The sequence below is a fragment of the Pseudopodoces humilis genome, chromosome 18 (genome assembly GCF_049639895.1).
Source record: "Pseudopodoces humilis isolate 2021_Gansu_Grassland_sample_001 chromosome 18, ASM4963989v1, whole genome shotgun sequence".
Taxonomy (NCBI): domain Eukaryota; kingdom Metazoa; phylum Chordata; class Aves; order Passeriformes; family Paridae; genus Pseudopodoces; species Pseudopodoces humilis.
In genome coordinates, this window is record NC_142217.1 from 8,410,618 (window position 1) to 8,425,660 (window position 15,043).

Below are 15,043 nucleotides of genomic sequence, written 5' to 3' on the forward strand. Positions count from 1 at the left end.
AGATAAACTGGAGAGAGCCCAGTGGATAGCGATTAAAATATCAGGGGACAGGAAAAGCATAAATCAGTAAGAAAGGACTCTAAGGAACTGTCTTGAGTAACCAGAAGACAAAACTGATGATGCAAGAAAAGGTTGCTTTTAAGACCGTGGTAAGTTTTAATGGCCAGTGAATGACAAGAAGCATGTCCAACCTCATGAAAAACAATTTTAAGTGGTAGTGGAAAACATTCTGGAGTTTTAGTGAAGTGAAATACCAGGAAAAGTTGCTTAAGCTTGTTACAGAATTCTAGCAGGGTTTTAGAACAATTCAGGTGGGGATCTGGGTGTATAGCTCCTAGGAACAGTTCTTGCACTGCAGACTGGGGCCCATCCTCACCAGAATTTTCCATCCCTCAAAGATTGCTGGATGTGCACAGGCTTGCAGCAAGTGTAGGCCCACAGAATGCACAAAAGCCAGGGACACACTGCATCTGGAAGAATACTTAGCTGCCATGATGGGTGGCAGGGGATGTTCCCACAATGCCATTTGCATTCCACAATGCATTAGTGCTTAATTCTACATCAGATCAAAAGGTTACACTAATTCAGCTTGGTCAGATTATTTTTATACCTCTGTATTTATAGCCTGGCTTGGTTTATGCTGTATTTATTCACTAGCTATAATCAGCCTAGAAATAATATTTGTGTAACCATGGTTTCTTTTTCAAAGTCCCCAGCAGAGTTCCACAACCTGGCATTCACATTTTTAAATGCACTGAAGCACCACCACACAAGGCAGTTCATGTATGTTTTGCCAACAGGGCTATCTCAAAACAAAGTACTGAGGCTGTAGCCCTCTATTACAATTTTCAGTTAACAAAATGATGGTATTAAATCAAATTGTGCATGGAGGCAGTACATAGCAAGAATTGCTTTTCAGGAAAGAGTATCTGGGAAAAAAAGTTGCAAAGAAACAAGTACTAGAAGCAGGTATTACAGGATTGGCTCAAGCTTTTCTACTGTTTCCCTTAAGCAGAAACAGGCTACGCCTGCTTTTTAAGTTAATCCTATAAGCAGCACATTTACCTATTTACACTAAGTTATGAAATACTGCCATACAGGTTACATGATAAAAAAAACAGAAACATTCTTACCTGCAATTTGATATTTCCAACTGGTAACTGCACTGCAGTAGCAGCATTCGGTCCCTGGATAGACAGTGGGAGGAGCAGCTGGGCAGTTCCTTGGGTAGTTAATAAAGCTTGAGGCTGGGCAACAACTGCAGTTTGTGGCTGCCTCTGTGGACTGACATAAAACTGAGAAATGGCATTCTGAGGTTCAGCTTTGGCCACAGGTATCTCCTGCTTGATAACAACCGCCTTTTTGGCAACTGGATTCTGGCCAGCAGTGTACACTGACTGTCCTAAGGAATGGCTGGCTACAGGTACAGATTGACTTGTACTTGAGCAGTCAGCAGGAGCAGTTTCATCTTTGACAGCAGCACTGATCTGCTTCTGTTCCAAAGCAGCTGAGTTACCAAAAGTCTGAGACTGTTGCTGTTGTCCCCTTTTTTTAACCTCAAGCTGCATTTTCAATACTTCCACAAGTTTTTGCTCTTGTTCCAGTTTTCTTTTGAGCTCCTCAATCTGTTTTTCTTTTTCTTGAAGCTTGCGGTCCTTTTCTGCTACATCAAACTCCATGGTTGAGATGCTTCCACTGCTGCGATTCTGATTATCCTCATTTGTACTTGCTCTCAGTGGTGAAGTACTTAGGAACTGGGACGATGACATCATGGTCACTTCTGGGAAAGTGTCTGTCATACTCGTATCATCTGTGCTTAGACTCGACTGTTCAGAAGGAGAGGGAGATATAGGCAAGGGAGAGCTGATGTTTTCAGTATTTGCTGCTTTGCTGCCAGGTCCAGTAGATGTTTTTTCTGGAGGGAAGCTGGATATCGTATTAGCCACTGGTTTATTTAGTGTTGCAACGGGAAATGCCACAGTCACTTCCCCAGTGTTACCTGTGGCCCCACTAGAAGTAGTCACTGTCACAGAGGTACTTGTAGCAACCCCATTGTTGTTAAGATCTTGATAGGTTTTCAGTCGCTCAATAAGATCTGTTTTTGTTCCAGACACTGGTAATCCCCTCAGTTTCAACTCCATTTTAAGCTCTGCTACCTGAAATAAAATAAAATAAAACAAAACACTATAATAAAAAAGGAAAATATTAAAACTTACTGATATGCTTTCTTATTACATCTCAATAATGAAAATCATTTTCAGTGGTGTATTTGTGGTTATTACACCTCTGGGTTCTGACAGCACGCATTATCTATGAACACATTTCCATGACTTCCTACTTACTTCAGTGTTTAAGTGGCCAAAATGTTAGGAGTGTTCAGTTGTACAGTGAATAGTAGCAAACTGATGATGTTTTTCATAAATATTCAACATGGAAAAATGCACCTACAGCTCCAGTTCTGAGCTAAAAACCTCTGAAGCAAACCAGCAGACAGTGGCAGCAGTACAGATAAAAGCAGCGAACAGCAGCACGCTGAGTCCCTTTGTTACACCATCAGGACAGACAGATCTGTTTCTGAGAAACTTTATCAGGTCGGTTGATGATTCAATAGACCCATCAAACACAAAAGGCACTCTTGCTAATTAGCAACCAGTTACCCTATGTGCCATCTGGGTTTCTTTTACATAGACAGTGTAAGCAGTCAAAATTACTTTCTGATAGGAAAATGTTCTCAGTTTTTTCTAATAAGCTTACAAAGTAAAGTGCAAATGTGTTGAATTAATGAGTTAAATTACTTTTGTGCTTCAAAATACCAATTAAAGAAAAGCAATCATAAAGAATGGCTTCTGTTTATCATAAACATGCACCACAGCTAACTGCAGAGTTGGGGCTCTCTGCATTTTAGAGTTACCTCTAACAGAACAAGAGGTACCTCAGCAGTATTTCAGTACTCAGCCAACCTAGAATTTAAGTTGGAGGTATTTTTTATTTGGAAATGATGAAAAGTCACAGCAATACATTTTATATCTCTAAAACCCACAGCAATATTGTTCAATAACTCCCTAGCAAATTACTGTCAGCTGTTTTCCCCAGTCTAGTACCTTCTACACTTGTGAGTGTGTTCTAACTTTTCTCTTTTTCAGCAATTCATTTCTGAACTCTTAATCCGAATTGATTTAGCTGATTCAGTGGTAAAACTACCACCAGCCGGTCTGCAAGAAAGGCTTATGTTAGTGTTACCACATCAGCAGGAATACCAATAAATTGTGCAGAAATAGGTAAGTGAGCAGCTTTAATCACTGCAAAACACAATTTCAGGTATTAACTTAAATATCTTTACAAGTTTTTAGTTACAAATTTTATAGACTTATTTAATATTAAAAGATTTGCTTTAACTTAGGACAATACATTACTGTCTTGAGACTATAATCTTCCGAGATTTCTTCTTTTTATTCCTTCAAATCCTCCCTCCCACCCCTCACAAACCTTGGTAAAGGCAAAGATAAAGGGATTAAATGCCCACTAGATGTCCCTATCCTGCTGCTGAGGTTTGGCACATTCCTGCAGCTGCTGAATGAATCCTAAACCCCCACAAGCTGCTTCAGATTCATCCCTCACAGTCGTTATTCCTGCTAGAAGGAAGATCCTATGCAATACCCTCACAGTGCAACCTGAACAGTCTACACAGTTATGACTTCAAAAAACTTCAGAATTTAGTGTTCATTTTCAGATGACATGTTGAACTCTGGTAAGAATGTCTTTTTACTCTCTTTTTACAGTCTTATTTCTGTTTCTATTTATAGCAGTGACCTCTCAGAATACTAATATTATATATAAGCTAATAAATGTTTTTATTAGGACATCTTTTAATTTATATTGCTTAACTAAACCTCTTCACTGATACACTGAAATATGTCATGAGGAAATTACTGCTCCAGAGTTTAAATCTGCCTGAGCTGAAACTTCACATGAGGTGAGCCCCACAGGTGACCCAAGGTGTCACAGTGAGGGACTTATACAATGTGTCCTCTTCCAATTCTTTGGGAAAGAAATGTCATTTCTGGAACATATGTATATGAGGAATCAAATATTACAGTCCAGGAGAGCAGTGTACGAAAACTTTGACAATCTTATTCTGACCAATTAGGAGGAAAGAACATTTTTCATTGGTACAAATTACCAGGCATATTCTTGACAGTAAAACTTCACAAGTTATGAATTACAGTAATGCACAGGAATGGACAAATTCCTTTTATCTTTTACCTTCAAGTCATCCAAGCTTGAAGGTAGTGGACCTGGTTTTCTGCTAGGAACATTACTGTTCTGTCTTGGTGAACTGGCAGCTGATGTTGGTGTACTGTTGCTCAAAGTATTCAGTGGTGAATTCCCATTGTTGCTCTGTTTGTCATTCAGTGACCTTCAAGTAACAGGAAAAAGAGGGACAAAAATGTCAATGTTTAATTTATTATGTTTTCAGTCAAGAAGCTGTGGTTCTGAATCTCATGTCCGTGAAGCTAATTAACTAATTAACTCTTTTTACAAATCCATGCTTAACCTAACACATTACTGTTAAGTATTTTCAGTAAAAAAAAACAAATAAGAAAACAGAGAGTAGTGTAGCGCTATTTTGTTTTGGTTTTGCAGTTAAGCATACCAATCTATGCTTCATAGTTTTAATTATTGTCATGGTATCCCTGAAGAACACTATGGACTGCAAACTCAGTTTACACAACTTAATCACCAGCCAGGGCAATTAGTTAGTTTTTTGTCTGGCATCAATAACCACCCCCCAATACTGAACTCTGTGTATCAACCCTTCCCTAGATGTCCAATGTTCACACACAGTACGGACTGACATAAAGCAGTGCACTTTGAAGATTATGCATTTTTATCAGCTGAACTCAAGAATCTCATATAAGGATTCTGAAATAATCGTAAAAAATTAAAAATGCCATCATTTACACTAGGTACCATAAGTAATCTTTTATTTCGTTTAGCTGATTTATGAAGAAATGTTTCTGAAATGTCACTAAATGGAACAGAAGAAGCGTGGGCAAGCAGGCAGAAACATCGCCAGTCCAAATGTTAGGATACATGGTAATTATAAATAAAACCACAGATGGTAGCTTTAACTTTTCTAGCCTCACTTGCTGAAGAAAAAGAACTCAGTGAAAACTCATTTTAAAAGAACAGCTGAAAGTCAATATGAATTTAGGGTTGTGTGACTGTGGCATGTTACATTTGAAGCACTTCTAGGAAAAGATTGGTCATAGATGATGAGAATGTAACTCTGCAGATAGTCAGCTTCTTGTTTTGTTACAGGGTGCTGGCAACTCTTTAAACACTTATTTTTCTGACTGCTTCTACCTATAAATCAGTGAGTGTACTTCTCACTGTTAAAAGTGCTAAAGATCAGTACTAATGAGAAACTCATATAAGAATTAGAGATGAGGTTATAAACAACAGATAGATCTTATCAAATTTAAAATTACTGTTTTGTCTTATTTATAAACTGCAAAAATGTGGTTTGTGAATTTGATGTAAAAAAATAAGCCCACAAGAATAGTGTATGTCTTTGTTAAAGACGTGGTCTGCAAGCTTCTCTCCTGCTCTGCTTACTTATGTCACACTTGAGTGAAAATGCTGTCAAAACTTTTCTTCATTTTGCACAAATGCTTTTGAGTTTCAAGAACGCATTTGGTCAGAAAAAACACATCTGACAGGTAAGATGTTCTGTTTCCATGTCACATAAAAATAACTAGGACCACTTCAAGGCTTATCAGACCACAGGATTATTTTAACAAGAGAACAACCTCATCACCTTGTTAAATAAGGCAAATAATACCCACAGTGATGCACAATGCCATTTCAAGTTTTCTCGGGTTCCAACTGTCTCTTTAAAATTTGCAAACCATGTTTACTTCTAAAGCCCTAAGCCTCTAACTGATGTATATGTTTTTCTTTAAAGGACACAAACAATGCTTCACATACTTCAGCGGTGCAGGTAGAATTGTCTGGTAGTTGTAGTGTTGCTGCTGTTGGCTCAGGATCTGCAACTGCAAAAACAGTTGCTGCTGTTGTAGCAGACGAGCATAGTTGGAGTCCATCTGTGGCTCATTTTTCTCACCTTTCTGATCAGGTGGAATATACTGATGATACTTCAATTTTTTCACCCTTGGCTTAGGTTCTTTACATTTCTTGCTCCGATGTTTATCATTTGGGTTCTTTGGGTGGCTTTGCTGTTTATGGTTGGAAAAGATTGAAACAAAACCACAAAAGATGTCATTTAAAGCAGTTATGCATGGCTCAGAGATGCAGCATACCAGATCACTTTTTTAATCTGTGGAGAGCTACTGAAAACAATTGTCCTTGAAAACATGCCCAAATGAACCATCCTTGGAAGGTTAACATACTCCAGCTGGCTTATCCCCTGCACAAGTAGAGGTCATCAAATCACAGTTTGTGAACAGTTTTTTAAAGGTGGCACAGATAAGGGATTCTATCAGTCATGACCTGTCATTGTCAAGAGGCATTCTTCTTAAGCAGGTAAGTTCAAAGCAACTTAGCAGTTTGTGGAAGTAAAATCCAGTACTCTAAATTCCATCTGTAAACATCTGAGGTACTTACAGGTCTAGACTAAAAGCATGGGCAGACACTACTATAAATTAGAGGCAGCAGTACCCTCATTAGCAATACCTGCTCAAGTGGTAAAACCCTCTTCCTTTACAAGTTCTTTGAAATTATTTTGAGGGAAAAATTTAAGGCAGTTACCTAATCATACAGAAGGTATCAAAGCAGAAATGCTGTGTTGATCCATGCACGTTTACTACACAGACAGCCTCTCTTGGGGCACATCTGAATTTGTCATTAAGGTCCTGCATTAAGTAAGCTGGTACAAATCCAGTGATTTCAAAGGATATAGCCAAATCTATACTAGAAATTGACTGCCAGAGATCATCTTTGCACATTTAACTGAATCAGTTTAATGTAGGTAAGTAGAAGTCTGCATACATATATTCATTAACACAGCTGAAGACAGTGAAATTACTGAAATGAAACATCTAAAAGAAATCCCTCTCTTAACTGTTTTTGAAAGGGTTTTCCAGGCTGCTGGCTAAGTCAGTGCACAAAAGATAATTGTGTAAGTTCTTCCGGTATTCAACAAGGATACAGTAACTTCTTCCTCACAATGCATTCTGCTTATACATTAAACTAACTAAGAAAACCTTGGTTACAGGTAGACTATGAATGCAGTGACTCTCTATTCAACTATCCTCCATACAAAACTAGATTACAAGGCAGACAGAAATAGAAAGCAGAAACTCTACTGCAAAAACCTATTGTCCTTATTTCTTAAAAACTTCCATAGCAACTTTATGCACAATTCTGCCTGAAAACTTCTGTCAACTGTACTGTAAGGACTTCCTGGAATAATGAGCTGTTCCTACAAGGGTTACTGGCTGACCTTAGGACAAAAAGCTTTGAGTCACCAGCCCAGTATGCTCCCCCCGAACACCAGAAGTTTTTCTTAGTTACAGGCACTGCAAGGTTACTTGTGTAGTTTTCCATTAAAAACAGCACTGTGGGCTTAGGACAAAGAGGAAGAATATTGTCCTCATGGGCCACAGTTCCAGGTACCCACCTTCACTAACGTTGGCCCAGGCTTTGCTGCAGATACAGTGGTTGTGGTCAGGGTGGTTGCAGCAGTGGAACGAGTCACGTGCTGTTCAACTGCAGAGGGAGTTTTGAGGAATTCAGGAACTGGAGAGGTTAAAGGTGGATACTAGTATTAAAAAAATATAAGGAAAAAGAGAAACATTAAAAACATCAACTGCCTGAGTAACTGGAAAAAAACGTGAAAAAGTTAAGACAATTTACTATCACGTCAAATACACAAAATCTTTTTCAGAGGAATGGTGAAAACAGAACTCCTGTACATGTGTATAAGTATTCTATAAGGGAACATTTTGGCACACTTCAAATATAGCAAATAAAATAAAATGGTTTCTCACGATAGGAAAACACTGCTTTACTACTATGAAATTGAGGCCTTCAGTATTTTTTTCTGTGGAGTCAGATTTTTGTGTATACAAGGAGAATCCTACCACCCAAACAAGTACTGTCAGAAAAACTTTGCTTTCATAAAGGTCAAACTTCAACACAGGTAATCAAACTTCTTGTATCAGAATGATCACCCAGCAGGACAGCAGGTGTATTTTTACCTTTCCTACTCCTATTTTCACAGAACCCCACCTCTGATTGTGCCAGGAGGTACATTTCTTTTTTATCATATGCCAGCAGAAGTGTAAACCCAAACTTCACTCATCTAAAATTTGTCATACCAATTTTTATTGTGCTGAAATTGGTTTGTGATTTTAAGTCTTAAAGAGACCTTATGATTTCCTTCTGTGGTGAATATCCCTCTGATGGAATCTACACTCTACATAAACAGATCTCGGTCCTTGTGTTCCTAGATACACAAAGAAATTTTTACTCTTTTCTCACAAACAGATTTTTCATTCTCTGATTATCTTTACCTGTTACAGGTAACTCTGTTAATGGTTTTCATTAGTCTTTCTGGGATATAAGTAACTGAAAATGTACAGGATATTCATGTATTCTTTATATATATTTACACATATAGGGTCCTTACAGTGGCATTACCACTTTTACTGGAATGATCTCTTCTGACAAACGTGCAATTTTACAGAGGATGTCCACAGTAGCTCTCTGACTTCACTGCTGAACACTGCACCCCAGCTCTCTTCCTCCCCAGTTTTACCTTGAGTTAAGAGTCCCCAGGTTTCCACATTTCTTTGTCATGGGAAGGAGACATTGTGTATTTTTCTTTCCAATAATTATTCATTCTATTTGAATTGCATTTCTCTCTTAAAAGCCAAATCAACTGGTCTTTTTGCATAATAACAACCAAACTGTGTGCTGACTACGCCTTCCTACTTTTGTTAGGTGACCCATTCTTACGTCAAGGTTGTTAATGGTAACATGAAACTAGAATGAACCCAAATCAACTCCCACAGAGCACTGGTTCCAGCCTCCTTTCAGCCCAAGACTTCCCTCTTTCTGTCTCATTTCTGGTAATCTCCATCTTCATTTTCCTAGTGTTTAATATCATCCAGTAATAAATCCAGCCAGATTACATCAGTTGCATTTCCATTGTTGAAGAAAGCAATTAGATCACCTAGTACAATGTTCCTTTTATAAAAGACCCTTTTTTATATTCCCATCAGTAAACATCCTTTTTCTTCCAAATTAATTCCAAGACTTCCATTCTAATTAAGTCCGACAGGTACTTCTTTCCGTTTCACTTCTTCCCGTACCTTTCCCATATTCTTCTATGAGATTGTAGCACAAAGGACTTAACTTGGTACACATTTTGCAGCTCTATGTCCTGGTTCTTTTTTATTTCTGGGATAGCAGTTCCCAAGCTGCCAGACTGCATGCACAGCTCTCCAACTTCTGCTTACAATTAATTTGTAATAAATTTCCATTTTATCTTTGTGTTTCATTTAGAAATCCCACTGCGTTCCCAACCATCAGCTGCCAAGAGGCAACTATAGCTGCCTTCCCACAATCCAGCAAAACTGAATAGGTTTGATCCCTCTGTCTTGCAGCCACACAGAGGAACAGCTCCTGATGACTGCTTTACTAAATAGCAGATTTACCATGCTCTCCCTAGTCACTGTAACACTGTGCACATGCCCGTCCTGGGCTCCTGTCAGTTTATGGTGGCAGGCTAAAGATACAAAGGCCTCTATTTTTGTATCAGTTTCAGAGTGTTTGCTCTGGAAAGCATCTGATATCTCCACAGTGTCTGTTATTTGCTTGCACAAGAATTGGGAGGGAACACTAGAGGGACTTAGCCTTCAAGAAAGGATTCTGGATGCTGTATTCCAACATATTGCATCCCTATGGCAATCCAATTTAAAAGGTTTATTTAAGTTACAGCAGCAAAACTTTAAAATGGTCTCAGTTTGTCTTAGAATCAAACTGTCAAGTACCATATTACCATCAGGCACAGAGGAATTAAAATGACCTCTTGATTTTCACTGTTTCTTAACTAAACACCATTTTAAATGTTTGCTACTTCACTTATTCATTGCATAGTCATGTACTATTCTGATCCTTCTTGAACCCAAACAACTTGACTTTAAACGTACTATTTAGTAACCCATTATAGGCTAGGAAAACAAATCCATGATGACAGCACAGCAAAACTCTTAAAAATGGGAAAGTTAGTATATTTTTTAAAAAGCCCAAACAAAACCAAAACAACAACAAAAAAGCACCACCAAACCCCCAAATTATCTCTTATCACATTGTGTGAAAATCATGGTGCAAAACATTTTCCTCTCGCCAGAGAGTAAGTTATTTTTCCTTACACTACTCATTATCCTAACCTACACACAAAGCTTTTTACAGACTTCCCAATTTTTCCTGCAAGTGTTAGATGAAGCAATGAACCACACACATCATTTACTTTATAAACTTTTAAATTCAAAAAATTAGATTTAACAGGTCTTGACTTCTTAGCTTGATTACTTCATAAACTAGTAATTACTTAATTTGAACAGATCGCTATTTCCAAATAATATGAGTTTTCTGCTAGATGCCAACAAGAATCTAGCAGGTCACTAAGCTACAGAGAATATATTAAGAAAACAGTTATTCTGTGCCATCAAGCAAATTTCTTCAGCTGTTTTGAAGATAACTGTTTAACATTTGCTGAATTGTGAATACCCCATTTTGATCTGTTTGGAGTATGACTAAAATGCCTAATCCTTACCAGATGCAAGTACACTGGGTTTAAGTAAGTTTTAGGTCATCAGTCAACAAGAGCTGAAGATTCTCAAAATTATGTTACATCCTCTGTAGTCTGGAAATGTGCGGAGGAGGAAGCCTTGAAAAGAACTCTGGCTGCACTTGCTTTATTCAAAACATTCTTCGTATTTTTTTGTAGTAATAAAATTTAAAATTTATCAGAGGAAATTAAAAGAATAAAGGAGCCATTCCCAGACACATCTCCTGTAGAAACCTGCTGTGCTGCTATTCTTTAATTCAAAAGGAACAAGGTGAGAATCTGTTTTTCTGCAGAAGAGCAACTTTCTCATTTTAGATGTGTGTACAGAAGTGTCTGTAATGTGATATGAAATCCATAAGCAAGGGTTTGAATTTCTATCTGAAGCGCTTTTTCAATCAAGCTCAAGTGCCTTTTTGTTTCTGCAATCACGTATCTCTCTTATGCTTCCTACTTGGAAAGCTTTTGGCATGTACTGCTTTGAGTATTTTTATTTAACTCTCTATTAGGAACCTAATTCCTTACTCAGGAATCTAATTTCATGTGGTTTGTTCTCAATTTATTCAACACAAATCATATTCTCTCAATGTGGATGTGCTATACTTTGTGACCAGCATTGTTACTGAAGATGAACTTTGCAATACTTTTTCTATCTACTGTGGTAATAAGAAAACCAAGGAAAGTAATACCAGACCTTGAACCACTCAGATGTCACGTGTCCATGGTCATGAAGGCAATATAGTCTTTGGAGCATTAACAAGAGTTATCTCTTTTTTACTTAATTAACAGTTGAATTTTAAATTACTTTCTGCAGTAAGGAGCAAATCCACAGCTCTCAAAAATCCCCACACCTTTAAATGCTCTGCTATAAAGGTAACATTTTATCTGCCATGACACAATTACTTTTCTTTCTTTGTAAGTATCTTAAGAAAATACTAAAAACCTCATAGAAAAATCAATGTAACTGTTATTTTGATTTCTATTAGGGAGTATTTTAAAACTATAGGAAAGAATATTTAAATTATATGGGAAACCATTTTTTTATGGACTTTTCTGAAGATAATGGAACTGACGTCAACTGTTGTTTCAGCTAAGTTTAATTCTAAGTGAGTTCAAGACCTTGCCCAGAAGGAAGACAGACATTAAGTAATCAATAACAGCTGGAGCAAACCATGGCCGTGACCTTTTAAACAACTTCTGGGAAAGCTGCAAATCTTCTACGGGCCATAATGAATTTCAGGGAATTTATGGCTTCACTGCTGCCTATGGGAATTTCATCACTGCCACCAGCTAAGCCAGGGTTCTACTCTATGCATTCCCAACCAGAAAAGTGAGTCCCAGATACTCCTTTGTAGCAGCAGAGGTATTCATTCCATGTGAAACCATGCCCCATTTCTACAATGTCAGACCAAAAACCATACTGTGAAGATTTAAACATTTAAAAAGTGTACCTGTGTTGATGAAGCAGCATTTGGGGTTATAGGTGAGGGTGAGTCACTTGTTTTTGGCTCACCAGGGGAAGCTGCTGAGCCCTGGGATTCTTGGCTAGCTGGTTGATCCGGTGATAAAGCATCACTGCTGTCTTCATCAAATGAGAAATCATCCAAAGTTTGAGGGTAATTCTCTTGTCCAACTGCTAAAATGTTAACATAGAAAGAAACAATGTTTCAAACAAACAAATTCCAAACATAATTTAGACATTAATGGCAGAATTAGCTAATTGCTGGAAAATGATCAGTTTTCAGCAGTCTAAACATATGGTATTTATTGTGTTTTTAATATAGAGTCATATGAAATCATAATATTCATATGTTCATATATATTCATAATATTCATATATTCAAGGTACATTCAATAAAAACGTATAAAAGGTATATTCAACAGATGTGGAGTGCACACAGACACCTAAGACAGGCTGAGGAATGGCCACAGATGTTTGATTATTCTGTAATGATTTTTATTAAAAACAAGTATTTTCAAAGTTTCATATAAAAATAGGATTACTTTATCTAGATCATAACAAAGTTTAGGTCTCAGAAGCTGAAACAGTAAGTAGTAATAAACCGAGCATATGTTATCTTCTAGTGAACTTTATGCTGAAGAGTTAAATTATTTATTTTCCACAATGCCATGGAGATCACAAACAGAAGCAGACTTCTACTTGCCTATAATGGCTTCTTTAACGCTGGAGTCTACAGGAAGAATATTTTTTTCTACCAGTTCCATAGGGCCGGGTCTCTGAGCAATCTTCTCATTCAGATCATCTGCCAACCGAGCCCTCTTCAGTTTCATCTGAGTGGCCTGTAGTGAAGGCTCTGCAAAGGTCTCTAAAAGGATTTATTGATTTAAATAGTCTGTTCCAATTGTTCCCCAATTTCATGACAAACAACAACTTTGTCTTGTCTTTGCAATAACCATTCCACTCATATCAAAAGCAGTCAAGTATAACAGGTAACAGGGTAACAGTCACATTTATTAAAGGTCGTTCAGGGCCAAGAGAGAGCACAAAGCTGTCAGGTCATTTTAGGGCATGAGTAGAAATTGAAGCAATAGAAACACTCCATGTACATACCCCATAATATAATTATGAGTATAGATTAAGAACAATATGAAATAGCAAACAAATGCACTGCTGAGAATACCTTCACTGACACAGATTTATCTATTACTATACACATTTAGAATACAGACTACCACAGACACTGTAGAAGTAGAGGAATATAGGAATAAACCTTGAGAAATAATTCCCATCAAAGTGTAATTCAGTGACACAACTGAGAGCACAACCAAGTCCCTGTGTGAGCAGCTCCGACAGCGCAGAGCCAGCACGTACCTTCCAGGATGTGCATTCTGACCAGCTCCGAGCGGTCCGGCCTGCTCCGGATCTTGTGCTTCAAGAAATTTTCAGTCTTAAAAGAAAGGAGAAAACACCATTAACTACTGTTCACTTAAAATCCCAAAGCAGTTTGACAAAACACCTGTGTCAAATCAATGAATAGCTCCAGTTTCATTCAGATAGGTGGGTAGCACTGTCAGAACACAGGCAGTAGAGGGGTTCCTCTTGCTTTGTTCTGTTTTCCTAGCAGTTAAGCAGGGCTGATGGATTTCCAGCTTCCCCAAACAAGATGGGAATGTTTCTGGATTTGATGCCACACCACCACATAATCACAATAGTATAGATTTGCTACAGAAAAACTGCACAAGCATGATTTCCCCACGTATCCAATCCCTAACTGGAGGTAGCTATGTGTTAAACCCCCATAATTTTAATCCCCCCCACAGATTTGACACACATATTCTATTTTAATGAATTCTCCCAAAATAAAAGCATATATTATTACTGTAATGGTAAGAATTTTTCCATGTACTCAGAGAATTTAGTATCACAAAAAACCTGACTCTCCATTTCCAGATGTTAATCACAAGTTTACACAAAGTGGTTTACCCTGGCTCGCTCCAGGCTCTTTATCTGCTCATGGAATGCAGCTGGACTTTTCAAAGCTGTGAAGGGAGAGTAAGAGTTAAACTGACAGGAAGTGATTTTCGAAAGAAATATGCTAACCAGAATGTGTGTATGGGTGTTTAACACCACCTCAGAGCTGGGTTTGCATCTGACCAGGCTTACATTTGATTCATGCTAGTTGTATCCACCTATATTTAGCAGAGATGAGCAATATTCCTATATAGAATACCTGGAATATTTTATTTTAACAGATTATTACCATGTAATGGTTAACTTTTTCGCTATGTACGAAGGTGTTTGTTTATTTATCAAAACTGTCCCAGAGTGGAAATTTTATGAGGTAAGGTCTAGAATGCCAAAATGCCAACTTAATTTTCTGGCTGTCCATTCCTCATACTTGCTGGTATTACAGAGAACTGGACCTTCCCTTAAGAACTATGTGTTGATTTAAAAACAAAAAAGAAGTATGTAGAGGCCTTAAATGTTCATCTTAGAAGACAAAATGATGGTTAGCTGCTAAATAACCAAAAAGAGTAAAAAAACCACTGTTCACCTAGAAATAATATAAATTGTAGAGTGCTCCACTATTGCCCACTTAGATTGCCCACTTAGAAATTCTCCATGTTTTCTGTGCATCCCTCATTTGTTTGGCAACCAATGTCATTCCACTCTTTAAAAACTGCTGGTTTTATTATTCATGTCCACTCATTTAATAATTCAGTTTATTTAGTAAATTAGTAATAATTATTTAAATAGAGAAAATA

At 37.6% G+C, this 15,043-nt stretch overlaps 1 protein-coding gene across 5 annotated transcripts in view; it reads right to left on the bottom strand.

Annotated features, from left to right (window-relative positions):
- MRTFB (myocardin related transcription factor B) overlaps positions 1 to 15,043 on the bottom strand; it is a 68,120-nt gene that overhangs the window by 11,680 nt on the left and 41,397 nt on the right. For all 5 annotated transcript variants that reach the window (XM_014252651.2, XM_005522896.3, XM_088063923.1 and 2 more), the window contains 8 exons: positions 14,262 to 14,317; positions 13,650 to 13,725; positions 12,982 to 13,143; positions 12,268 to 12,452; positions 7,643 to 7,783; positions 5,992 to 6,239; positions 4,264 to 4,417; positions 1,134 to 2,156 (listed from right to left, as the gene is read on the bottom strand). In XM_014252651.2, coding sequence (XP_014108126.1) covers positions 1,134 to 2,156; positions 4,264 to 4,417; positions 5,992 to 6,239; positions 7,643 to 7,783; positions 12,268 to 12,452; positions 12,982 to 13,143; positions 13,650 to 13,725; positions 14,262 to 14,317 — 2,045 coding nt within the window. The remainder of the gene's footprint in view (positions 1 to 1,133; positions 2,157 to 4,263; positions 4,418 to 5,991; positions 6,240 to 7,642; positions 7,784 to 12,267; positions 12,453 to 12,981; positions 13,144 to 13,649; positions 13,726 to 14,261; positions 14,318 to 15,043) is intronic.